The sequence below is a fragment of the Mauremys reevesii genome, linkage group 10, assembly GCF_016161935.1.
Source record: "Mauremys reevesii isolate NIE-2019 linkage group 10, ASM1616193v1, whole genome shotgun sequence".
Classification (NCBI taxonomy): domain Eukaryota; kingdom Metazoa; phylum Chordata; order Testudines; family Geoemydidae; genus Mauremys; species Mauremys reevesii.
The window spans coordinates 83,552,580-83,578,809 of NC_052632.1; the positions used below are offsets into that span (position 1 = coordinate 83,552,580).

The following is a 26,230-nucleotide window of genomic DNA, read 5'->3' on the forward strand; positions in this document are numbered from 1 at the left end:
CAAAGCGTGGGGCTCTCCGGTGGGGAAGGTGCACCGTGTGTGCTGTCATTGACAGATGTTTTACTTGTGGTTTGCAGATCATTAGATTGGGGGGTGTTGCAAATTTGCTTATGCCCTCCCTGCTGTAATGGCAAGGTGGCGGAAGTGCAGACCTTAGCTCATGTGCGGCTGGAGCCTTTGGCCAGGGCCGGCTTTATGACCTGTGGGGCCTGATTAGAATACTTGGTGGCGGGGCGTCTGCTCCAGGTTTTCCGTGGCACCAAAGGACCCCCCGCCGCTGAAATGCCGCCGAAGACCCCCCAGAGCGGAGCCCCTGCTGCCGAAGACCCCTGGAGCAGGCCCCCTTTAGGCACGGGCGTGGGGCTCTCTTCGGCACAGGGCCCGATTCCGGGGAATCGGCTTAAAGCCGGCCCTGCCGGTGGAGAGTGCAGCTCCCAGCAGATGCTGGCCAGGGGAGGACCGGTGGACCGAGATAAAGCCCTGCAGTGGGGGTGTTGCCAGCCCAGAGGGCCCGAGGACAGCAACAGTGGGGTTCGTTGCCCGGTGTGCGTCGCACTAATTAACACACCAGGGTGGAAAACCAAACCAAGTTTATCTGAGCTCAAAAAAGGTGCCAGGGAGAAAAAACATTCTCAAATCCTGCACACCCGCGCGCAGGCGGGGTCCCAGCATTTATACCTTAAGTTGTTTGTGTAAGCCTTTTGTTTTGTTTTCCCCCTCACCCCTTCCTTCCCAACAGCAGTTACACCTAACACTATAATGTAGCTTGTTAGAACTGTTCTCATTTGCATATTTATCTATGGCCTTCACAGTACAGACGCATGCAGATTTTCCTCCCCTTTCTCCCCCTCCTCCCTGCCGCTTTTTGCTGTTTCGAACTGCCCTGCAGCTGCAAGCTGAGACAGCTGACAGTTGCACATTTTGCTTTTAGGCTGCTAACATTTAGGTTGGTTGAAGTTCACAAGATGGAGTTGCTTTGGCTCTCTCAGGCCCAAAGTCACAACTTTGGTTTACTTAGGCCTAGTGCCACCAACAGGGGCCTGTACTTAGCAGACGGCATCTGTGTGCCAAAGATGAGGGGCGAGGGCGTCTCTGCCATGCTGCACAAGGCGCTCGCTGGGGCAAGGTGCAGGGCCGGCTCCCTGCGGAACCCACCTCGCGGCTGCCGGTCCCGGTCCCTGCCCTGGGACCCCTGACAGCCCCTTGCCTGGCCGCCCCCCGAGGCGTCTGCCCGCTGTGTCAACGGGCTCGGGCCGCGCCCCGAGGGGGCTGCGTGTGGGGGCGGGGACCTGTCACCCCCCCACCTCGGCTCGGGCGGGAGCTCAGCGCTGCGGGGGCGGGGCCGGGGCTCTCGGAGGTCCGGCCCGGCCCGTCGGGCACCGCCTCCTGCGCCGCGGCTGCGTCAGCGGGGGCCGGGAACGGGCCGGGGCCGGGGCCGGGCGAGTCTCCATGGCTGAGGCGGGCCTGGGGGCGCTGGAGCGCTGGCTCCGTGAGTAGCGGGCGGGGCGCCCCGGGCCGGACCGAGGGACCGGGCGCCCCGGGGAGTGGGTGGGTCGGACAGAGGGACTGGGTGCCCCGGGGAGTGGGGGGGGGGTGTCCAGACAGAGGGACTGGCTGCCCCGGGGAGTGGGGGGGTGTCCGGACAGAGGGACTGGCTGCCCCGGGGAGTGGGTGGGTCGGACAGACGGACTGGCTGCCCCGGGGAGTGGGTGGGTCGGACAGAGGGACTGGGTGCCCCGGGGAGTGGGGGGGTGTCCGGACAGAGGGACTGGGTGCCCCGGGGAGTGGGGGTGTGTGTCTCCGGACAGAGGGACTGGGTGACCCGGGGAGTGGGCGGGTCGGACAGATGGACTGGGTGCCCGGGGAGTGGGGTGTCCGGACAGAGGGACTGGGTGCCCCGGGAGTGGGGTGTCCGGACAGAGGGACTGGGTGCCCCGGGAGTGGCGGTGTCGGACAGAGGACTGGGTGCCCGGGGTGGGGGGTCGGACAGAGGGACCGGGTGCCCCGGGGAGTGGATGGGTTGGACAGACGGACTGGCTGCCCCGGGGAGTGGGCGGGTCGGACAGACGGACTGGGTGCCTACAGAATTGGTTGCCCACCTGGTTTTCCGTTGTCCCCCACATCCCTTGCTGCTGGCCAGGAGTGGGAGGCCTGGGCAAAATGGGCTTGGCAAAGGGGGTTCACGGTCGCTGCCCTGCAGCGGGTAGAGCTCCAAGTGCGTCTCACCAAGAAGGGGCTGGGCAGAGCCTCCTCCTGAGGAGCAGGCGCTGACAGTCACTCACTGACTCCTGGGTAAACCCCTTTGGCTTCACTGGAGTTATGGTGGGATGAAGTTAGCCTAGTTCATCTCCATAGCAGGAGACACATAGCAGCGTTCTCTCTTGTGTGTCGTTCTGGGAGAGCAGGTACGGTCTCAGCGCTTGTCTACGTTACCGCTTACGTCGATGTAACTTACGTCGCACAGGGTGTGAAAAAAACACCCCCTGAGCAACACAAGTTACAGTGACCTAAGTGCTGTCCACACCAGCGTTACGTTGCTGGGAGACGCTCTCCACTGACAAGGTTCCGCCTCTCATGGAGGTGGAGTAATTACACCGATGGGGAGAGCGCTTTCCTGTCAGCACAGAGCGTCTTCACCAGACGCTACACCGATGGTAGTGTAGACTAGCCCTCAGCTAGGCGCCGAGTGCAGCGCTCCCTGGAAGGGTCACTGCTTCCAAACAGCAAATAACTACTCAGGCAGAGACCATCTGAGCAGGCTGCCCTGAGCAGAATGAGGAAGTAGCTCCTCGTCTTGTGTTTTTGGTTCATGGTGACCAGGGAACAGCTCAGTAATGGGAAGAGACTTCTCAGACCTGCCCTCAACTTTCTACCTAGGGCCAGGAATTAAATACTAGGACCCCGGGGGAAATAGTAAGCTAATGATGTATCAATTTGGGGCTTTTGGATAGCTTAGAATGAGGTGCAAACTGCTGCACAGCCCACGTCACAGCAGACAGTCAAACAGCAGCTACAGCTGAGTATTTGATTTTAAAATTCCATTAGTTGTCTGTGGGGCTAGTTTTCAAAGCTGTCCTAAGTTTTCCTGTAACACCAATCACAGACCTTGGAGGTGAAAGGTCGGCATTTTAAACCACTGCTAGAGTGAGACCTGTGGGTGTAGGTTTTGTTCAAGCAACTACTAATCAAAGTGTAGTCACAGTGGTGTTACCCAAAGGCTGTGCTATTCTGCATGTATTGCCTGTCTCACTTACTAAGTTTCAAGTTGTAAAATGCAGCCTTGTGCTAAGGCACTTAGCAAGGCCACTCTGCAAATACCTGGCTCCCTGGGCAGCTGCTGTAACGAAGGGGCAATGTGTGTTTGCTTGGTCATCTTAAGCCATTTCGTTTTCACACACATCCCCCAGAAACCTGAGTCACCCAGGAGCCCTGCAAAGTGTAGCGATTGCGAGGAGACGTAACAAATGAAAAGGTCTCACAATTGGTTGTTTATATATGGAGACATACCTATCTCATTGAGCTGGAAGGGACCCTGAAAGGTCATCGAGTCCAGCCCCCTGCCTTCACTAGCAGGACCAAGTACTGATTTTTGCTCCAGATCCCTAAGTGGCCCCCTCAAGGAGTGAACTCACAACCCTGGGTTTAGCAGCCCAATGCTCAAACCAAGTTTATGTAGGCTGAGCTGTATGCCGGGCTTGGCCCCAGAGGGTGGTCTGACCAGGGCTGGCTCCAGGCACCAGCGCAGAAAGCAGGTGCTTGGGGCGGCCAGTGGAGGGGGGTGTCCGGCTCTTCGGTGGCAATTCGGCGGTGGGTCCCTCTCGGAGGGAAGGACCTGCCACCGAATTGCCGCTGAAGAATGACGCGGCGGAGGTAGAGCTGCTGCCGAAGTGCCGCCAATCGCAGCTTTTTATTTATTTATTTATTTATTTATTTTTAAAATTATTTTTACCGCTTGGGGCGGCCAAAACCCTGGAGCTGGCCCTGGGTCTGACCGGAGTGGGGGCAACGGGCCTGCCTGGTGGAGGGATGCAAGAGGCTTTCCGCAGCCTGCTGTCCGCTAGAATCAGGCTCATGGAATACCTGTGTTTTGCTGCAGGCAGAGGAGGCTGGAGCCTTAGCCCTAAACCTAACCCTGAGGTCACGGCTTCACGCCTGGATCCGGAGGAAATCAGAGCAGTTTGCTGAGTGGAAATCAGGCTTTTCCGGTTTTCAGATTTTCACCCGAATTTATAGGGTTTTGCCCATTGATACTTGAGTATTCTCTGAAATGTTTTCAGTCATTTGATGCGGTTTTCAAAAGTTGCCGCATTACAGACAGAGAAGGGCCATCGAGCTGAGTGTACAGTCTGGTATTTCTGGGACAAATGCAGAGGATGGCATCATGATTCGCCAGAGAATGTTCCTCAGCCTAGAGATCTGTCCTGTCTTTGGTTCACATCTGTTGCACTGAATTTTGGAAATTTAATTAAAGCAAAACTTCATCTCCCAGAAATTGTGGGGCAGCTGGAATCCAGCTGTTGTCACATTCCCCTAAACAATGGGACCAAATTGATCACTGGTGTAAGTAGGTGTGAACCAGTTGACATCCGTGGGGTGGCACCCACTCACACCAGGGGGAAATCAGGCAAAGAGAGAAAGGAGAACAGTCTGAATGAACTTGGAAGGTGCCTAGACTGCCCTAAAGGCACATAGCTGTACATAATGTAACTGTCCATAGATGGGCCCTAGGTTGGGGGCAGAAGCCTGTCCAACACCTCTGGAAGTTTAATAGCCCCCACTTCTTCCTGCCAAGGGTAACATCACGACTTTAACACCTGCCTCATAGTTAATGTGTTAGTCTCAGTGATGCTGTACTCTTAACACTGGGAGTCCGGCCCTGTATTAATCAGCAGCTCTGCCTGTTTGATAACAGTCCTGGAGCAGCTGGTGCAATGCAGTGGGAGTGAGTATGGAGCCTGGAGGAATTGCAGTGGGGAAGAATATATTTGGAACTGTCTCATCAGTCAGTCACTTGTATACATTTCACGCTGAGATGATCTTTTTGTCTCTTCCCTGTAAGATAAAGCCACGGACCCAAGCATCCCTGAAGAAAACTGGGAATGTATCCAGCGGTTCTGTGACCAAGTGAACGCAGACCCAGAAGGGTAAGCTGGACAGAAGGGCTCTTTGTATTCTCTCTGCACTGTGCGTCTGAACTCAGAGGGGGAAGGATAATCTGTAAACTGCAGTTTTGTAAAACCTTAGGAGGAATGGCAGGGAGTGGCTAATTACTGTGACTCCTGGAGATGCCTGTGCAAGAAGTGGGTAGATAAAGAGTGGCCAGATTATTGTGACATTGTGGTAACATGGCAGATCTAGAGGAAAGGACTTTTCATTTAGCATGAGACTGCACCTTCTCCCCTTCACAGTCTCAGAGGTGGTCAGATCCCACTTGTTGTTCAGAATCTCTGTGCTATGGGTGGGATGCTGATTTCTTCTGGGCTGTGTTGCAGAGAAGACCTGAGCATCTGTAGCCATTGATGTGGCTTTAGCTGCTGTTCTCTGGGAGGTGAGGTCTCCACCAGGGCTTTCCCCACCCCTGCAGCTCACGGGATTGTCTCCGATATATGCAGCAAAGCATACGCGCTGATTAAATGAAAGGGCTGATAAAGGTCCCCGAGGTAGCATTTCTGTTGAGCAGATGCACATAATTTCTGTCTATAGACCTTGCACTTGTTGCCTAATGAACATTCCTGCTGTGGGAGACTTTGAGACAAAGGGCCAGCCGTGATGAACAGCAAAGTGGAGCACTTCTGCTAAATGCTGAGTGACCCAGTTGATGTGATGCTTCTGCAAAGAGTACACGGCCCTCTCCCTCCCCCTTTTTCCATTCTAGGGGACAGCTCTTAAAGCAGCTGTAATCAGCACTTGTGGGTCACTTCTGGCTTCCTCGCCTGCATTAATCTCTTCCTTACTTCTTGTGTGTATAACCCCAGCATTGTGCCAGGGGAGGGTTGCTGTGATGTGGTGTATCTGAACGTGGTAACTGCCTTTCTCTTTGCAGGAAAAGTAGCAGTGTTTGCTTTTCTTGAAACTTCCTGCCTGATCTGACTTGCTGCTTCTTCTCCCTAGCCCATCCATTGCACCCAGGCTGCTGGCACATAAGATACAGTCGCCTCAGGAGATGGAAGCTCTTCATGCCTTAACAGTGAGTGCTTTCATCAGCACACAGACATGGGCTGGGATAAGCTGGAAATGTACTTCTTGTGGTAGATTTTTGTATCTGCCTCTTTTAAAAAAAATTAGTGTCTCTCCCTTTTAACCCTTCACTGTGTTCAGATTTGTAACCCTGTTCCTGTCACTCGTCATGGTCACCAGTATTTCTTGTACATTCACAGCCGTAAGATTTCCATCATCCCAGTGATTCCATATGTCTCAATAATCCCCTTCATATCAAATATAATTTCCCAAATTACTATCTGATCTGTCCCAGCTCCTCCCACCCCTCGTTCCTGATTTACAGCACCCCTAGCTATTCCACTCCTGGGCACCTCTTGAGCGGAGTTTTCTGGTTCTGCCAGAATGTCTTTTGCTTTTCTCATGTGAACAAATGTCTGATAGGGACTAGACTGAGGCCCCGCCCTCCTTTCCTACTGGTGGCCAAGCGCAGATATGGAGGCTGGCTCCTGGAAGGTAGAAGCCATCACACATCAGCTCCCTTTGTCACTCAGTCCCTGAAGCTTACAGCCTGAATGTTGTGTGTGGTGATTATGACAGGAAACGTCTTAGCCATTGTCAATGTCTGTATTTATACCTATGAAGCGCTGCCAGTTTGCTCTTGCTCATTCATTTTAAACAGGTGAAAATGAATGATGGATTTGGGTAAAAATGACACGTGTTGCCTAATTGGCAGTTTCACCTAAGGGACTATGCTGTATCTGTGTCTGTGCTGCTAACAGGTTCTTAGATCTTTGTCTTGATGGAAGAGGTTTTAAAATTGCCTGGTAAATTTGTTTTATGTCTCATGCTCTCACACCCCCCCCCCAGGTGCTGGAGACATGTGTGAATAACTGTGGTGAAAGGTTTCACAACGAAGTGGCGAAATTCAGATTTCTGAATGAACTGATAAAAGTGCTGTCCCCGAAGGTATGTGCCCAGCCACCCCGGTCTAGCAGGCAAAGTGCACTTTTAATCTCAGATGAGAAAATGTGAACTTCATACCAATTCCACATAGGCACTGAGTGTGCCTGTTCTGCTGTGCTTCCCTGGGACAATGAATGGCAGGGGACAGGGTCTGAATTTCCCACCACCAAGGATAATAATTGAAACATCTCTTTTGAATTCAAAGGGGGAGGGGAGATGGGTACAGAGTTGGGGTGAAATCTAAAAGCATTGAACAAGTTGGCAGGTGTCACGAGAAGGCCAGTGTGAGGAAGGTGCTTGGTGTGCCAGGGCCCAGGTCCCGTCTTAGTAACTGTTGGTAAATACAGTAAGTTTTATTCCTGGTTGTCTGTTCCCCCTCCTTTTTACGCTCTGAACTCCACTGCAATGTGTCAGTGACCCTAGAAGAGCCATTGTCATTCCCCAGCTTGCCCTTCGCCAGGCTGGACCCTTCGTCCTGCCCACTAAGAGGGAGGCAGTGGGAGGAGTGGCTCACAGGCCATGTTTTGGCCTTGTATCATAGGCTCTTCTCCTGCCTTCTGCTCTCTCTTCAAATTCCAGCCTTTGGAACTGTTCTTAGGCTTTTGTCTTCAGTGCCTACACACAGCACAAGCCCATGAGAGCCCCACGGGTCCCTCTCCCTGGGAACATCCCAAAAGCCCAGATAGGGAACTGGGAACTCCCAGTAGGCACCTGGAGACTCTGCCCTGACCTGCTTCAAGTGGGAGATTGTGGGGACCTAATTTGAGTTCTGCAGTGTGCTATCTCTGCTGCTCATCTCACTTTCTGGGGTGTGCGCTACACCCTGCTCCCTTCAGCTTCCTGGGTATCGTCGCCACGTCTCCTGGGAAAAGTAACTGCTAGGAATAGGAATTTTAGCTTGAAATGCTAAAGAAGCTCAGTGTGCAGAGAGAATAAGCTCTCCAGTGCACTGATGCCTCCTGTAATAGTGGGAAATGGAGAGCAATTTACATCATTTACTGTGCATGATCATCACCTCAGTTCTCTCAGTTCTTTGGATCAACTAGTAAAACTGGGACCTTTTTCTCAGTCTGGTAATATAATAATTACAGGGACAATGTCAGGTTAAATATCATGGGCTTGGTTTGCTCTGCATTACCCCAACTCTGTGGCAGAGGACGACCTCCATTGGTTTCATGGGAATGTTTAAATCTAATGAAGCTGTTTTCATTGTAGTTAAAAACCAAAAAGGTTAAAGCAAATGCATATGTTGAGTTTGGATTTAGGAAAACCTGGTTTTAGTGGTGCTGCATCAGTTCAGAGCTGGGGTAAAGTCATGAAGAATCAAGCCTCGTATTTTAAACACCAGGTATCTGTCTCTGGGTTCATAGTAATGTCTGAGATTATTAAAACTAAAAGAATTTTAAAACTCACATTTACCTTTCACCATTCTTCCTGGTTGGTTTTGCGTTTTATTCAACAAGGTGTTTAGATACTATGGTGATCGGGACCGACAAGTGTCTAGAAAGCTATAACTTTGGCACTGGAAACATACTGTGCAGTTTCACTTTTGTTTATGGTCAGTTTTCAGTTTGTTACGCTCTGGCTCTGGCCCAGGCCAGTTCTGCTCTGGCTAGGTTAGAATGCTGAAGGGGGATGTTTAAATCCAAGCAGGAAACTATTTTCAGTGTAATTAAAAACAAATGAAAAAGAATACTTTATATCGATCCTGGATTTGATAAAACCTGACAAAAGCAGCACTGAATGTGCCATCATTTTTGCAGTGATAGATTATTTATATAAAATTCTACACATTTAATAATATAGCACTGTAATTGTATGTGGAATTGTATCTTCTGTAAGGTGTACAGTTGACAGCACTCTGAATAATGCATTGAGAATCCATTTTCACCCCAGTCTTTCAGCATGAACGTTCTGGGCAGTATCCCTGACTCCTGTCTGACAGTAACTTGCTGGTTGTAATCACTTACTTTTTTGTTTTCAGTATCTTGGAACCTGGTCTACAGAAAAGGTCAAATCGAGAGTTATAGAAATAATGTTCAGTTGGACGGTTTGGTTTCCTCAGGAAGTTAAAATCCGGGACGCTTATCAGATGCTGAAGAAACAAGGTTTAGTTCGGTTATTTCAGTTTCCTTTTTTCGCATCAAAGTCATGTGGATTCAAACCATGAATAGCTGAGTAATTGTTTTAAAGCTCATCCCATGTGATTTGACTTTTCCATAAATGATTATTTGTACAAGATGAAGGTTTAAGGGACAGATTTACAAAGAGATTTAGGCACTTAAAGATGCCAATAAACAACTAGTGGGATCAATAAAAGCACGTCAGGAAGTTAAATCCTGTTAGGTGCCTACCTGCAAACTTAGAATAATAATAATAAATCCCTAGCTCTTACATAGCGACTTTTCATAAGTCGATCTTAAAGCACCTCAAAGTCTTTTAATGTATTTATCTTCACAGCACTCCTGGGAGGCAGTGCAGGGCTGTTATGCCCATTGTACAGATGGGAAACTGAGGCACGGAGAGGTTAAATGACTTGCCCAAGGGCACACAGGAAGTCTGTGGCAGAGCAGGAAATCTAAGTGAAGTTCTTGTCTCCCAAATATTAGGCTAGTGCCATATCCATGCTCATCCTTCCTCCATAGCTGAATACCATCCTAAATAAATATCTTCCTAAAGACCATTGTGCCTACACAGGTCTGTAAATCTGGCCCCGTCTCCTGCTACAAGAAACTTCTGCTTTAGTTGTAAATATTTGGCTACCGGTTGGCCCTGTGCTCTGACAACAAACATCTTTTGTACGCTTGACAGGCACATTAAAATGCTGTCCTGTTGTGAAGCTGTTTGTGTGGTTGTGTCATGTGCTAGATACCCTTGCTCTCTTTCAGTGAACTACAACGCTGTCAGAGGAAAGCTTGTATATTAATGAGATGAGGAGGGTATGGAAATGCCCAGGGATTGGGGTGGCTGGAATCGGAGAACCCACAACTGTTAGCTGTATGGTAGGGCTAGAGAGAAGTAGGTTAGTATAGAACCTGCTGCAAGACTAGGTAGGGGTAAAGTAAGTGCTGCCTTATTAGATGGGTGGGAAGCATAGGGCAGACAAGGTGTCTGTCCACAGAGCTGCAGTGGGGAGACCAGAGGAACTGCACCCAGGGCCAGCCCTGAGAATAAGAATAACCCAGATTTGCCAGTGGCAACCAAAGCCTCTTTCAGATGGGAATGTGAGCAGCCGGAAGCTTGGGATTGTCTGTCCCAGTGCAGGGCTGGCACTGATGGATATAGTAGCTGCCCAGGGGCCAGGGCTAGTGTTTGATGGGGAGGGTTTAGATTTGTTGGGAAGCCTGCACTAGGCAGGACCTGGAGGTATCAGATTGGGTGGCCTGCAGAGGTCAGGTGGACAGTAAATAGGTCAGTTGGCTGGACAGCACAGATCTTCACAAAACCAGTCAGCAGCCTTGTGTGTGATTGGCTGCAATGTCTCCTGCACGCAGCAGTGGATTCAGCTGTGGTAAGATGAGGCCCTGAAACATAAGCCCATGTATCAGAGGCCCGGTATGAGGCCTAAGGCCTGAACTAAAGTAATGGTCAAGACTTTGCTAACATAAAGCAAAGTGAAGCTGTGAGCCAGAGGCAGGCCCTGCTCACAGATGCTGGCAAGAAGGCTGATGTTACAAATATACACATACCTAACAGGTACTAAGCACTAGTAATATAAACGTGCCAGAATGGTACCAGAACATTGTCAGGGGCACATATTCGTAGTATGTCCTGTAGAGTAGAGTCTAGAGAGAACTATTTCTGTGCTTCGTTTGACAATAAACCTGGCCGGGTGCCTTCATACCTTATCGGAGTCTGTGGACTTTCGGGGGGTCTCTCGGGGTCTGCCGTGCCAGCGATCTGCAGAGCCGGGGCAGCACACAGAGGAAACTCACGCACGCAGCCGACTGTTATCAACATTAAACAGAGCAGAGCACCACACTGGTGACGTCTGACGACATCAGCCTGTCACGCATGTGTCTAGGAGGGAGTGAAGGAGAATTTCACAGAAACTCTGAGGCTGCCTCTGCTGTGTGTTCATGTTAGTGAGCTGCCTGTGTTTTATGGCTCTGGGCTCTGGCAGATGACCCTGCAGGGCTAAGCAGGCTCAGAAAGGATTTCTGACCTGCCTAACTCTGAACTAATGGAGAACAGAGCCCTTTCTGGGAGATGGTGCCACAGATTCCCCTCTAGGGAAACCATCAAGCTTTTATTTCTCATTCCCCCATCTTCCTGTCCTGAACACCTCCCCGACCCTTTCCCTTGATCTCAGACAGCCGGGTGAGTCGTGTATTTCTTCTCTTAGCATGTACCTGCTTTTGGGGTACATGCTAAGCCCACTGGTTGCTTCTTCCCCTCATTCCTTAAAATCGTGTTGGGGCACTGAGTTGCCAGCAGACGTGGTAAAGGTCAGCAGGGTCCGGTACCTGGCTGAACACTGTGCAAAGCTGCATGGGGGCTGGTAGAATCTCTCTCTCCCTCTCTCTATTCATTTCAGGAGTCATAAAACAAGACCCCAAACTCCTAGAAGACAAAATTTTACCACCTCCTTCTCCGAGACCGAAGAATTCTATTTTTGATGTTGATGAAGAGAAATCCAAGGTAACTCTCAGGTTTTCAAATCTGTGTCCTCCTCTGGCTACGTTGTATTGTCAGGAAAGTGCGTGTGGTCGTATTTTGGGCCTTTACAGTTCCAGGGAGATGATCTCCTTAGAATAATGCTAATACTTAGCCTTTGTGCAGCATGAAATGTGCTATCTAATAAATAACCCTATCACCCCCTAGTCAGACAGGTGAGTATCATTATCTCTGTTTGGAGACGAGGAAACAGGCACCGAGAATTATGTAACTTGCCCTATGCCCCAGAGAGAGTCTGTGTCAGAACCAGTATTCATTTTTCTAAACATCTGACTTGTATTTGTCACCTGTTTTCCTTACGCACTGTTGACTATAGTTTCCTTCTGTCCTCTTGCTGACGTGTGCAGGCAGCAATACAAGCTCAGTGAGGCTGGCAGCCTGTGAGGCAGCAGTGTGACCCTGACCAGATTGTGAGACTTGAGTCCACATGTCTGTAGGCCTATATCCCAGCTATGGCAGTAGGGCCCTGGACACCTCTGCATTTATTTGGTGAGTGGCTGCATTCTGGTGCCTGGGGCTGTTGCTCACACTGTCTGTCTTCTGATGGTCTCCACTCAACAGCTCTTAGCAAGACTTCTAAAGAGCAACCACCCTGAGGACCTGCAGGCAGCCAACAGGCTGATCAAGAGCATGATTAAAGAGGTAGGCACCATGAGAAGCTCACAGGTCCCTATGTCAAAGAAGCTGCTGCTGGCAGGTGTGGGGAGAGGCGGGAGCGGAGGGGAGGCAGTTTCACAGTCTGGTTTTACAGTGACCCTCTGAAGCACTGTGTGCGTGTAATGTCTGCCTCTGCTCACAATTTCCATTTAGACTTGAAATTAGACAAAGGTTTCTAACCATTAGAGGAGTGAAGTTCTGGAACAGCCTTCCAAGGGGAGTAGTGGGGGCAAAAGACATATCTGGCTTCAAGACTAAGCTTGATAAGTTTATGGAGGGGATAGTATGATGGGATAGCCTAATTTTGGCAATTAACTTGGCAACTGATCTTTGATTATTAGCAGGTAAGTATGCCCAGTGGTCTGTGATGGGATGTTAGATGGGGTGGGATCTGAGTTACTACAGAGAATTCTTTCCTGGGTGCTGGCTGGTGAGTCTTACCCACATGCTCAGGGTTTAACTGATCGCCATATTTGGGGTCGGGAAGGAATTTTCCTCCAGGGCGGATTGGCAGAGGCCCTGGAGGTTTTTTGCCTTCCTCTGCAGCATGGGGCATGGGTCACTTGCTGGAGGATTCTCTGCAGCTTGAGGTCTTCAAACCACAATTAGAGGACTTCAATAACTCAGACATAGGTTAGGGGTTTGTTACAGGAGTGGGTGGGTGAGATTCTGTGGCCTACATTGTGCAGGAGGTCAGACTAGATGATCATAATGGTCCCTTCTCACCTTAAAGTCTATGAGTCTATGAGGCAGAGTTTGGCTCGACTTGCCGTTGGCAGCTCACGGGTTTGCCTGGTCAGAAAACAACTTGTTTAGCTATAACAGAGAGGAGAGTTTGAAGACTGTGCAGCACAAGCTGGTGCAGTTGGGATGAAATTCACCCCATGCAGAGGACCAGAACAAGCCCATGAGTTCTGGGGAGTCTGGCTCAACCCTTGGCAGTTCAGGGAGGCGCAAGCTTTGTGCTGCACTCTGATGGGGTGAATTTCACCCACAGCGTCTAGCATGGAGGTGTGTTGTGTGTCCTTTCTAGCATGGTTCTCTGTTTTATGGAATACAGGTAGAAATTACTGGCCAGGCAATGGGATAGTGAGGAAGTCCAAGCTATCGGCGTAATGTGTGATGAAGTCATTGGCTTAATCAGAGATTTCATCCCCTTTGCCCTGTGTTTTATTTTGTCTCAAAGGAACAAGAAAAATCTGCCAAAGTGTCCAAAAGACTGAATGCAATTGATGAGGTTCACAGCAGCGTTAAGCTTCTGGGTGAAATGCTGACCAGCTACAAGAGGCAGGAGTTATCCACATCTGACCTACAGATTCTGCAGGTGAATGATTCCTCCTACCTGGAGGCTCATTGATTTGGTATCACTGGTGGTGTCTAGCAGTGATGGGATGTGAGAACCGGGGGCAGAGCTGCCTGTTAATCTGTACTTGTGAGTGTTGTGACTGGCAGGGGGTAGATCCCCCTCCCTCGGGGTGGGGTAAATCCCAGGGAATTCCCTTCAGGCCAGGTGTGGTTAGCCAAATACTACAAGACCTGACTGGATGTGCTGAAAGCTGGAGATGGCTGTGAGCTCCCCAGCTCCTGCTGTTGTCTCTGCAGTCTCCCTCTCTCGGCCCATTGGCCACATCGATTTCACTTCTGAGTGTAAATAGTTCTAAGTTAAAGAAACATCTGATCCAGCTCATGGCCCCCAAGTATCCACCAGCACCGCAAACATATTCCAAAAGCAAAACGCCTTGGGGGTTGAATTTACTGTAAGTGGAAAGATCTCCTCCCTTGGCTGAGAGCAACCCAATGAGACGTTGTGTTGGGCTGGTGGGTGGTGGGGCACTTTCAGACTGCAGTGAGGGCTGTGCTCAGAGTGGAAATGCTGGGCATGGTGCTGCTGTTGGGAGGAGAGTTACAAATTGCACATTTGCTTCCTTTGGTGAGTGCCAGTTTTAGTGGCCATGATGCTTTTACTATATGTTGAATTCAAAGATAAATCCACAAACTCCTGGATTCTCTCTCTTTTAAGTTGGACAACATTGCACAGTGGAATCTGTCCTGCAAGACCCATCTGTGTGTGTAAAAGGGGTGAGGCTAGTTGGGAGGTCGGATGGGAAATTTCCTATGTCAGTCTCTGCACCTGGGACTTACTGCTAAGGTTGCAAGTCTTCCATGGAAGTCATGGATTTCATGACTTTCCGGGACCTCCGGGACTTCTGCAGTGGCTGGTGCAGCTGATCCCAGGACCGCCTGAGCAGCTGGGGTGGTTCCGGAGCCAGCCGCACCAGTCACTGCTTGGGCGGCCCCAGGCAGCTGGTCCCGGAGGTGCAGCGGTGAAGCCCTCCTTTTCCTCCCAGCAGCCACTCCCCGCCAGCAGCAGTAGCGTCCATGGGAGTGGACCCTCTGACCCAGCACCTAAGATTTAGCTAGGGGTGTTTTTAGTAAAAGCCATAGACAGGTCACAGGCCATGAATTTTTGGTTACTGCCCGTGACTTGTCCGTGACTTTTACTAAAAATACCCGTGACTAAATCGTAGCCTTACTTATTGCACATTTGAATGGGGCAGTAAGTAGCTGAACTATCTTCTCTGGCGTTGACAAAGCCACCGTCTGAAACTGAGCAGAAAGCTTGGGTGCATTTTACTAGGGCTGCCTGCAAGCTAACTTCCTTTCCTCTGTGGGTTTTGAAGTGTGCCTCTGTGGCCCCAGAGACTGGGCCGGGGTTCTGAGGACCTGAGATCTGACAAACAAATAGCCTGACTCTTGTTCTCTTCTCCAGAGCCTGTTTGAACGCTGTGAGAAGCTCAGGGCACTGCTCTTCCGCCTTGCCAGCGAGACTACTGACGATGATGAGGCTTTGGGTAGGTAACAAAATATGCTGCTGCTGTTCTTTCCTCACCTCCTTCACTCCCCATCCTACTGTCTGAACTCTGGGTATTAGTGCAAACAGGGTCTGTGTGGCTCTCCTGACGTTACTGACCTGGCCTACCCATTCCTAACCAGCAGCATCCCTGCTGTTCTACTTCAGAGCCCCCCAGCTTTGGAAATGCACCTCCTTCCTTACCTGCCACACCAGCCCCTGCTGTTCAGCCCCCTGAGCACGGGAGCAAACATATCAAAGGCTGCGATTTTGGTGAAGTGTAAACCATCCCCCCAGCAAATAGATCAAGATCCCCAAACTCCCTGTGCTTCTGAGGACAGGATCTAACCATCTCGGGGGTTCCATTTAATGTCTCTCACCTTCGTTTTGGGTCGTGGTGATAGCGCCCCCTGGAGTCAGGAGGAGAGTAGGCCCTTGGCTCCGTCCATCAGGACTCTACCTTCCCACCTCAGGATATCCCGACTCCCTGCCTCCATGTCTCAGACGAAGGCACTGTATCCCTGTGTCCCATGCACCCAGTACTGCAGTCAGGCTCAGGCTAAGCAAACCAGATAGTAACAAAGAAAGTGGCCATTTAAGGGAACATGTCCCCTGTCGCCCATTTCCAGCTTCTGGCAAACAGAGGCTAGATACACCATCCCTGCCCACCCTGGCTAATAGCCATTGATGGACCTATCCTCCATGAACTTATCTAGTTCTTTTTTGAACCCTGTTATGGTCTTGGCCTTCACAACATCCTCTGGCAAGGAGTTCCACTGGTTGACCGTGCGTTATGTGAAAAAATGCTTCCTTTTGTTTGTTTTAACCAGTGGCAAGGCTGAGAATCCCAGCTCCAGGCTGCAGCCTCTAGGTAGGGCTCACAGGGCATGTGTGTCACATCACAGCATCTCAGCTAGATACACATAGGTCAGTCTGAGAAAGAAGCTGGTATTAAATGGACTTATCCTCAACCCCTACAACAAAAGGCAAGTGGCCAGCTGGGCTTTGCCCAGTGTATGGCAAGTTCCCAGATGCAGACTCTCTCTGTCATGACCAATGCAGAATGTGGCACTCCATTACCCTCCCGTTAGAGTATTAATAATTCGTTTCTCTTCCTCTTTCCACAGCGGAGATTCTCCAGGCCAATGACAAACTCACCCAGGCGCTTGGCTTGTACAGACAGGTTGTAGTGGGCCATGACCAGGGCAGGAGGAGTTCGGTGACCAGCTCCACTGATGCCTCAGGTAGAAAGGATCCCACAGGGTCCCCCACAGCTGCAAAGGAACCTGCTTCCTGGCTGGTTTATGGTGTCTGAATGGGGCTCGGAAGGAAGGAGGGTTGGGGCTTGGAGACCAAATGTGGGGAAGGCCCTGAAATGCACAGAACAGCACCTGGGGTTCTCACTGCCAAGCCTTTTAGTGAGTCCGCTGGGGGACAGGTTGGTTACTGGAGTGTGGCTATATTAGGCCTCCCCCTTGCCTCAGGCTAAGCAGGTGTGTGGGTAGGTAGCTACTCTAGCTCTTTGTGTATTTACTAAGGAGACCTGCAAAGGAAAACAAAAATCCTTCTGCTTCTTTCTGCTGTATCCAAGTGGCCTAAAACGTTGTGTGTGTTACAGTAGAAATTCCAGGCTGGCAGACCCCGTGATGGCTGGAGACATAGTCAGATGGTGACATCACCATTGCCCAGAGAGTGAAGGCTGAGTCCTTGAGAGGGGAAAGGATCGCTAGTTAGACTGGGACAGAGTTTGGTTTGCTAATAGCTCTTTAACATCAAAGACTAACCCAGGAGAAAGGAAGTGTTTGTTAAAGAGCTATCTTTCTGTTAAGGTGAGAGTATGCAAGTAACCTGCTCACAGTCCTCCAGCAAAACCAGGGAGAACTCACTTGATATTCCTGAGATTTCTAAGGTATAAAACAATCAGGAAACCCTTTTAGGTTTCCTTCTACACCAGAAAGAAGCAGAAAAGGGCCCAATCCCAATTCTTACAAAATCTTTTGCAGGACACCCTTAAACAGCTGGGCCCGGCCTGTGAAATGACAGCTGACTATGCAGAGTAGCACCATGTGGCCCCCCATTCTCTCAGACTTGTTACAGTGCTGCACAGGCCACTTATTTCAGTTCTTGACAATGACACAGACTGCACATAGGGGAAGCAGTGTTAACACAGCTGGTTAACTGCACTCAAGAGTGTCACTGGCTCGTGCCTGGCTCTTGAGAAGAGTTTGAAATAGCTTTGCTCTATCTACCCTGGACAGTCCGGTCCCTTGTGAAAGCATGCTAACCTGAGCCGTGTTTTAACCATGTTCAAATCCTGCTTTCAGATACGGTTCAAAGCCCAGTATTGATGGAGCCTAAGAGCTGAAAGAGGCCTTGAGCTCCTAAGAAAATGCTGGTCCAGTTGAGATTTTCTAGGATTTTTCCAGCCATAGGATTTTCAACAAACACGTTTAAAAAAAGTTCAGGAAAGCCCCACCCTCTCATTGTGGATCAGCTAGCAGGGGTTCTCAAATGGAGGGTCGTGACCCCTCGGGGTCACAAGGTGATAACGGGGGTCGTGAGCAATTAGCTCCATGTGACTGACAGCCCCGAGCCCCCATTAAATTAAATTAACCCCCCTGCTTTTAATTGATAAGGGGGGAATCACACTCAGAGGCCTGCTGTGTGAAAGGAGTCACCAGTACAAAAAGTCAGACCACCACTGAGCGAGTGGCCGGGTGGCAGCTCTTTAACGCTCTCTCTCACTCCCACAGCACCTCAGTCCCCGCAGGGCAGTACGAAGAGCTACACACTGATCGACTTCTCCGAGCTGGGTTCCATGTTCGAGTCTCTCCCGCAGCAGGGCGTGAACGCGACAGCCACCGCTCAGCACAGCAGCACCTCCGCCTGCCTGCTCGACGAGGAGCTAATGTCATTAGGTCCGTCCTCGGGGCGCACGGATGGGGTTGTCCTTGGGGATGACGGGGTATATTGCAGATTCGGTAGCTTTCTTTTTAATGTTTGTCATGACCCCCCCCAGAGCCCTCTGAGCCAGGGCGAATGCTGGGAGTTTTCAGGGAGTCCAAGCACAGTCCTGCTGTGCTGTTAGACCTCGTAGGTGCCTGGCAAATGGGAGTGCCCTACCTGCTCTGATTGGTCTGTGCTTTGGTTACCTACTGTAGGTCTCAATGATTCCCCTGTGATGGTCTCTGTCCAACCTGATTTCAGCTCAGTACAGGTGAGTGGTCCCCTGGCCTGGTAGCGTAGTCCTCCATGTACAATCTAGAGTTTTCTGCTGACCTAGCCTGCCCCAACATGCATTAGCTGCAGGTTCCATTTCTCCCCTCCCCACTTCCGCTTTTTGGGGCATAAAATTACAAACAATAATGGCTGTCCCCCATTCCCCCAATGAGAGGCTGGAAATAATGTGCTGATCAATATTCATGGCAGTCCAGCCACCGGGAGAGTTGATTTGGTATGAGCACCACTTAACCCTACTGGACAGAATCAGATCTACACGTGCTCTGATCTTCCTGCGAAGGTTGGAGAGAATAGAAGATGCTCCGAGCCCCAGTACTGTAGACAGCTAAGGGAGAGTCTCCTTCAGCTTAGGTATAAAGGCCCCTGTTTCTGTAGCAGAAGGCTGTGCCATGTGCTCCCTATGCCTTGTAACACAGGAGGTCAAGGGACACTCCTGGGGTTTGTAGGTATCTGTGGATGCAGAGCCACCAGGATGGCAGGCTGGGGAGGCATTTGTGTCCCAGCCCTAGTCTGAGAGTGGCAGTGTTGTTGGGGTGGGACTTGCCACTACATTGTCTATAATTGTCCTGCTTCAGCCTGTGTTTAAAAATGGGTTGTTTCAGCAGGACGTGTGTGGCTTCTGCTGGTGTTTTGTAGCTGCTCGGTGAATCAGAACCTCTTTATTTGGCAGAGTGCTGGGCACAATGGATATAATCAAACCGGAAATGCTGATACCCATCAAACCGTGGTGCTGGGGGATAGCTGGCAGGGCGGCTCACCAGAGAGGAATGTGCCTCAGGATTTGGCAAGGCAGCTGTCTCCGCCTCCTGTGACCAGGCCATTTCCAACGTAAGCAAACTGTACAGCACTGGTTTGGAAAAGGGGAGTCCTCTGTTCTGACACTGAAGTACAGGAAACCCCTTATCATCTGTTAAACTGCAACTTGCCAGTAGAGGACAAGCTGTTTGGCAGCTCACTGTAACTTATCATTGGATACAACAGTCATTTCCAGCTTTGCTGAATGGCAAGCTCGGGTCTTCAGGTATAGCCAGTGCCACGTTTTCAAGGAGTTCTAACTTGATGGACAATCCCAAGGGTTAGTAGCAAGCAATTAAAAAGACGGGGACTTTTCAGCTTGGAAAAGAGACGACTAAGGGGAGATATGATAGAGGTCTGTAAAATCATGATTGATGTGGAGAAAATGAATAAGGAAATGTCATTTACCCTTCACATAACACAAAAACCAGGGGTCACCCAATGAAATGAATAGGCATCAGGTTTAGAACAAACAAAAGTATTTCTTCACACAATGCACAGTCAACCTATGGAACTCCTTGCCAGGGGATGCTGTGAAGGCCAAAAGTATAACCGAGTTCAAAAACGAACTAGATAAGTTCATAGAAGGCAGGTCCCTCAATGGCTAGTAGCCAAGATGGTCAGGGATGGTCTGTTCATTTCCTTTGAAGCATTGGGCACTGGCTGCTGTTGGAAGATAGGATACTGGGCTAGATGGACCAGTGGTCTGTCGGTCACACGCACACACAATTTAAAATTGGGTCTTTTTCTAACACTGTAATTCAAATAACACTTGGAGCAGCTTTCTTCAAATTGTTGGAGAAAATGTCACAATTGTCGGGCAAAATTAATCTTCCATCGATTTTAAGGCCCAAAGGGCCCATTGTAATGATCTAGCCTGACCCCTGGCCAGGGGATTTCACACAGTGATTCCTGCCTCAACTCCTTACCTTGTGGCTGAGCGGAAGCGTACTTTAATCTTGCTCCAGCGTTACAGGGAGACTGAAAGCAGGGTTTGTAGTGGAGCCTGGCTGCCGCAGTCAGGAAGAGCCACTGCCAGCACCCTGTAACGAAATCTACTCCCTGTGACAGAGACAAAAGTTCAGCCTAATGAACACTGAAGCAGCAGCATCTTCAGTGTAACATAGTGCTGCCTGCCTGCCTGCCTCCAAACTTGACAACTCCCGTAAGTCTTCAGACAGCAGGTTCTTTGTACCCTAAAGGGGGTGGATGATTCTGAGGGCAGGGCAGATGCTGGAGAGGACAGGATGAGATCCCATATGTGATCTCTTCAGTTAATGTCAGTTATCTGAATGTTTTTCCTTCCAGGAACTTACCACCAGTGCAATTGTCCGCGGCAGGCCTTCCGAGCAGCTTAGCTGCAGACGCTTTGTTCTCTGACCCAGCCTATGAGCTGAAACCTGCTGCTCCTTCGCAGCCAGCCTCCAATGATGCTGCTTTGGCAAACCTTTTTGTCCCACTCATTTCAATTACACCGAGTAAGTGCACTGGTCTCTGTGTCGCAGCTCTGCTCAGTGCAGCTTCTTTATGGCATTGAAGGCTGGGATTGCTCAAGGGGTGGGGAAGGGCAGCTGGACAGATTTTAGGACGACTCTGCCTAGTACTTATCATGTGTGAGCCTGGCCCTGGAGATGTACTTAGCCCTCCCTACCCATGGCCAGGTTACCTCCTGTTCTCACGATACAGATACGTGAACTGTACAGTGGGCTTTGAAACCTACAGGTGACATCATCCCCCGCCTAGCTCTAAGCAGCTCTCTGCCGGGCCTGGGCACCGGCTATGCCAGAGTTTGCCTTAACTGGTGTATTGGCAGGTTCTTTCTCTTCCCTGAGCAGAGCTCTGCTCTTTTCCCTGTGATACTGAGCCCAGCAAAGCAAGGTACGGCTGAAGCATGTCAATGTCATGTTAAAGGCCCTGTCTGTTGCTGCTCCTTGAGCTATAAAGGTAGACTCAGAGGCTTCCCTACCTCCTTGTCTGCCTTCCCTCTTTCACGTGAAGGACTTCAGCAGACTTTGGAGGGCCTGGACAGTGAAGTCCCAGCTGGATGGTAAAATCGGAGCTGCTGCTCTTCCTGCCCTGACGTTAGGCAGGCTCAGGTTCCCTGCGCTCTGTCACAAAGGAGCAGCAGGACAGGTGCACACAGACACCTTTGGGCTTTGCAGTGACCTGTGATGTTACTGAGGAAGATGACGGTTTGTGAGAACGTTTCCTTTTCTTTGTTCCTCATTCTGTCTCTCTCCTGTTGTCTCTCAGAAGGAAGGGGCAGTTCCTGCTCCCAGGTGGCTTCTCCTGACTTTCGGTTTTGTCTTTGACAGGCAGTATCCCTCCAGTTACAGTGTATGATAAAGATGGTTTCAAGGTCATGATCCATTTCTCCAGAGATCTAGCCCCTGGGCAACCAGATGTACTGGTGATGGTGCTCTCCATGCTCAGCACATCCACTCAGCCAATTAAGGACATTGTGTTCCAGGCCGCGGTCCCCAAGGTGAGAAGGTGGGAGCGGGACCTGTGAAAATTATCCTGAGTAAAAGCATTCTCGTTTCTGGCTTAGGGGTGTCCTCGAACACTTGAAATAACAAAGTAACCAAGCTGCTAGTTTCTGGTAATGTATTCACTAGCTGCTTAATATGCAGCCCTGCCCCTGCTTTGCAGGAGACCTGGCCTGAGGGCTGGCCTGAGTGCATTACTTAGCACTGAGGATAATAACCTCGTGAGGAAGCCACACATCCTGTCTTTGTACCTATGCTCAATTAAAAGCCTTTAATTAAAGTCCTGCTGAAGGGGCATGCATTGGCTTAAAGCCTCTGCAGGCCCCCCTGGCTGTACTGGGCCTTGGGGAAAGCCCAGGCACGTTGTACACCTGTGTGAACAGAGCCGTGTAACAGAATCCAGGGGTTTGACACACTGGCTCTGTGCTCAGTTTCACCAGGTTTATGCGTGTGCCAAACCCCTGGAGTCTCCACCTTTGTCCCCTGGCTCTCTCTGCATCGTGCTGCCTCCCAGTATCACTGGGATGTCCCAGCCCTTGGACTTCTGTAGCTTTTTGCTCCCACGTACAGCCAGGCCCTTGCACTGCCCATGCCCTCCAGAGACCACATGCAAGTCTCTGTCCTGAGCTTGTGTGCCAGGATCAGGCACCCAGGCACAGAACCAGGACACCCCTGCCCCCCAGGTTTTAAGGCGATAGTAGCAGCTTTCCTTCCTCTGGACACTGAGGGTGGTTTGCATTGTATGGATCCATTGCATGCTCCTCTCAGCACTTACTCCTCGCTCATGGTGCACTAGTCTTGTAGTGGATGACAAGACATGTGGGTGGCATACCCAGGACTGGCTCTGGGGCTCTGAGTGCTCCCAGCCCATCTCCAGTGGAAATTAGAACTTGTGTCTTGTGTTCTCTCTCTCCTGGCAGGTTATGAGAGTAAAGTTGCAGCCGGCATCTGGTTCTGAGCTTCCTGCCTTCAGCCCTTTGCTCCCTCCACCCGTGATATCCCAGGTTCTGCTGCTCGCCAACCCACACAAAGTACGTGGCAGTGACTCTGCCAAGCGCTCACCTTGGATGTGTGTATGGGGAGCTGGTGCTAGGAGAGGCAGGGCCATCTGTGTTCTGCCAGCAAGGCAGCAGCATTGGGGAGCTCCCCTGGCAGTGCAGAGCTCTGAATCCTGTGAGAAATCAGTGATATCTGAAGCTGCAGTGACAGGGGAGCGTTTTGTAGGGCAGTGGGGGGGATGAGCCAGGTGAGAGAGGAGAGACTCCAGCTGATGGGCTTGGTGATCTCAAGGTGGGGGAGGGGGCGGTGAAGCTGGCTGTTGCGGGCTGCAGCTTGAACCCCTTCACTGCCTTACCCCGCTGCAGCCTGTATGCAGTGGTGGCACCTGGTGGGCTCCCTGGTGCTGACATGCCATGGGAACGCTGGTGGCTCTTCCTGCTGGAACATGAGGCAACCCTAGATGTGTTCTTCATGCTGGCCAGGCCCTGGAGGGTGACTCTGCGGTTAATGGTTATGGGTTTGACTGTGGGTTCCTCAGCCATCTCTGCAGCCAGAGAGGGAATGTGGCCAGGCGCAGCTGTCCAGGAACTCCCTTGGGTGGCCTGTGGGACAGCTCCCTCCCCCCCGTAGCATTACAACTGCTGTGTCCATTGCTTCAGGACATGGGTCCCTCCCCTTGCAGGACCCATCAGTCCCTTGGCATTAGCTGAGGTGGGATGGAGGGGAGCAGACCACATAACCTGCCCATGTAACGTTCCTCTCTCCCCTGTCTAGGACCCCATCCGATTACGGTACAAGCTAATGTTCACGCAGGGCGGGCGGCCCTTCAGCGAAGTGGGGGAGGTGACTGGCTTCCCGGAGGCTGAGCTGTGGCCTGGGAGCTGAACTGCTGCTTTGATGGAACGTGGACATTGCTGCATTGCCTTAGCACAGCCCTGTGGGGTGCCGCCTGGCAGGGGCAGCGAGAGCCCCTCCACTGTGTGTGTGGCTCGGGGAGGCACCCAGCACCCAGAAAGCCGGGGTGGGCTCCATGCTGGCTGCTCTCCCTGGGGCCCAGTCTCCCACTCCTGCTCCGGTTTTCCTTGCGGGTACCTGGTAGGGGAGAGTGCAAACCAGCTGCTCCTGCTCTTTGCCTTACTGCAGCATTCATCCCTCTAGTGGCTGGATGCTCCTTTTCTACCAGCATTTCTGCTTTCTCCTGCTTGTTGAGCCATTTCGCCCTCCGGCCTCTTTGAAAATAATTCTCCGATTCAGGCCCTGTTTGCTCCCAGCTCGTGATGCTGGTGTCCGCAGTGTCTGGGGATCAGTGCTCTGACCTCGCAGTGATGGGTGTGGTGTGAGCACCTGGGTATAGAACAGAACGACTGGGGCTTGAAACAGGGCTGGATCCGTAAGCCAAACCTGTTGGGTATTGCCACAGCCTCAGCACCGCAAGCGCCTGGTCCTTGCCCCTTACCCTGGGATCCTCGGTGCCTTCTCAGCCTCACCGTGATTCCTGAGGCAGCCTCCACGCTGGGGAGCATCCTGCAGGGAGCTCTCGCAGGCAGAGCCCTCTGCAGCATGGAGGTTTGTGTCTATGCAAAGCTTAAGTTTCCTTCCTGGTCACTCAAAACTGAAGGGGAAAAATGTATAAAGAATTTCACTGCTGCACAAGTGGAAACATGGCTCAAGTACTAAGGCATCTGAGCTGCTCCACGGGGAGAGCTTATCTGGAGAAATCACTTTGTACATCCGTGTCTAGACAAACCTCTGCTTAGGCCTGCTCTCCCCTTGTTCCCTCTGTGCTGGGAAGCAGAGGAGAAAGGACCCTCTGTGCTGTTATTAGTGGAACGTGTCCAGCCAGCCAAGCCAGCGTCCTGTGTGTCAGGTTTCATATGATGCTGAACTTGCACATTTTTAATCAAAGTATTTTTGACTCCTGGTTGTCATTGTTGCTGCGGGTGACTGAAATGCCATCGCATTAGTTATCCCCGGCTCAGTGGAGTTTGGCCACACAGGGGCGCTGTTAGAGCTTTTTATACTGTACAGAGCACTGGATTCCCAGGTACAGTCATAATAAACAGCATTTGCTTTGACAGGTGCTGCTTGCTGGTGGTTCCTGAGTTTGCATGCAAGGTCTCTCCGCTGCTCAGGAGACTGGCTGAGTGAGGGGGATGAGGGGCACTTGGGCTTTAGCCTTTCCATTTTATTCAAACACGTTCAGTGGCACTTCACAGCCAGAGCTGAAGACAAGGCTCCTGCTGCAGAGATCATCGGCTGTAGCTAGGAACGGGCGGAGGAGAGAGCTGGAAGCAGATAGCAGATATCTGGTTCATGACAGGATCTGTGTCTGAGCAGTGGTTGTCGGGTACGGAGCTTGTTAAGCCATCCCTAGGGCTGGAAGGGCCTTCGGAGGAGAGGACGTGCTCTCCCCGGCTCTGTGTAGCATATCCCTCCTGTCCTCTCTCTTGCCATCTCCCTCACGGCCCTGGGCCTCTTTCACACCCCCTCTCCAAAGTAGCCTGGGGTGTGTCTCAGGTCTCACACCCAGCGCATCCCTGGGATATCCAAGCTCCTCCCTCTGTGCCACCCCCACCCCCACCTTTTCGGAGGTCAGTGTTAATATTGTCACTGAAGTGCCCATCAAATCTCTGTGAAAGGTGCGGTTGTCCCAGATCACTGGGTCAGGCCCTGCCCAGCCAACTTCTGGCCTGGCCAACACGTCAGGCTTCAGCCGCCACCTACCTGGGTCTAGATGGGATTCCTCCCCCCATATATTTTGGGTTGGTTGTGGGGTTTTGTCATCCCCTTCCTCTGATGGCCACAGCTGGAGATGGGAGGTTGGACGGCGAGGGCCCGGGCTCCGAGGCAGCTCTGAGCATGCTTGCTCTCAGGTGCTGGGCTGGCTGGTTCTTGCTCACATGCTCAGGGTCATGCTGATCACCATGTGTAGGGACAGGAAGGAATTCTACCTCCACCCCTGGTGAGATTGGCAGTGACCTTGGGGGGTTTTGCTTTCCTCTGCGACGTGGGGGTGTGGGTCACTTGCCAGGATTATCTGGGTCTATCTCAATCACTTCCCTGCCGTTTGCAGGGACCTTGGGCTCCTGCTCTCTCCCTGTGGCACATCATAGTCTCGTCCTTTGTGGGCTGTCATAGTTTGGTCTGACTTTGGTTGTTGGGTTGCGGGTGGTGGGCGCTGCTGGTAGTCTGGGTTATGCAAGAGGTCTGATGGGATGATCTGGTTCCTTCTGGCCTGAAGAGCTATGCTCCTCCCCCGACTTACTAGCATGTTTTTCCACATGACTCTTCCTCTGTCACCAAATTCTTTAAGGCACAAGCACTTCACAACTCAATCCTGCCCCCATTAACCACATTAGAGAGCAGCCGCCTAGTGCCTGCGACACTTTCCAATCATCCA

The 26,230-nt window shown here is 51.2% G+C and overlaps 1 protein-coding gene across 1 annotated transcript; it reads left to right on the forward strand.

The window, feature by feature from the left end:
• Positions 1-1,414: 1,414 nt before the first annotated feature.
• On the forward strand, positions 1,415-24,910 carry GGA2 (golgi associated, gamma adaptin ear containing, ARF binding protein 2). Its single transcript, XM_039490810.1, has 17 exons — positions 1,415-1,489; positions 5,060-5,144; positions 6,112-6,187; positions 7,027-7,125; positions 9,107-9,230; positions 11,660-11,763; positions 12,361-12,441; positions 13,643-13,780; positions 15,227-15,308; positions 16,435-16,551; positions 18,061-18,225; positions 18,469-18,524; positions 19,218-19,375; positions 20,651-20,820; positions 21,658-21,827; positions 22,752-22,862; positions 23,605-24,910. The coding sequence occupies exons 1-17, from the start codon at positions 1,450-1,452 to the stop codon at positions 23,713-23,715; spliced, it is 1,887 nt and encodes a 628-aa protein (XP_039346744.1). The 5' UTR covers positions 1,415-1,449; the 3' UTR covers positions 23,716-24,910.
• Positions 24,911-26,230: the final 1,320 nt, after the last annotated feature.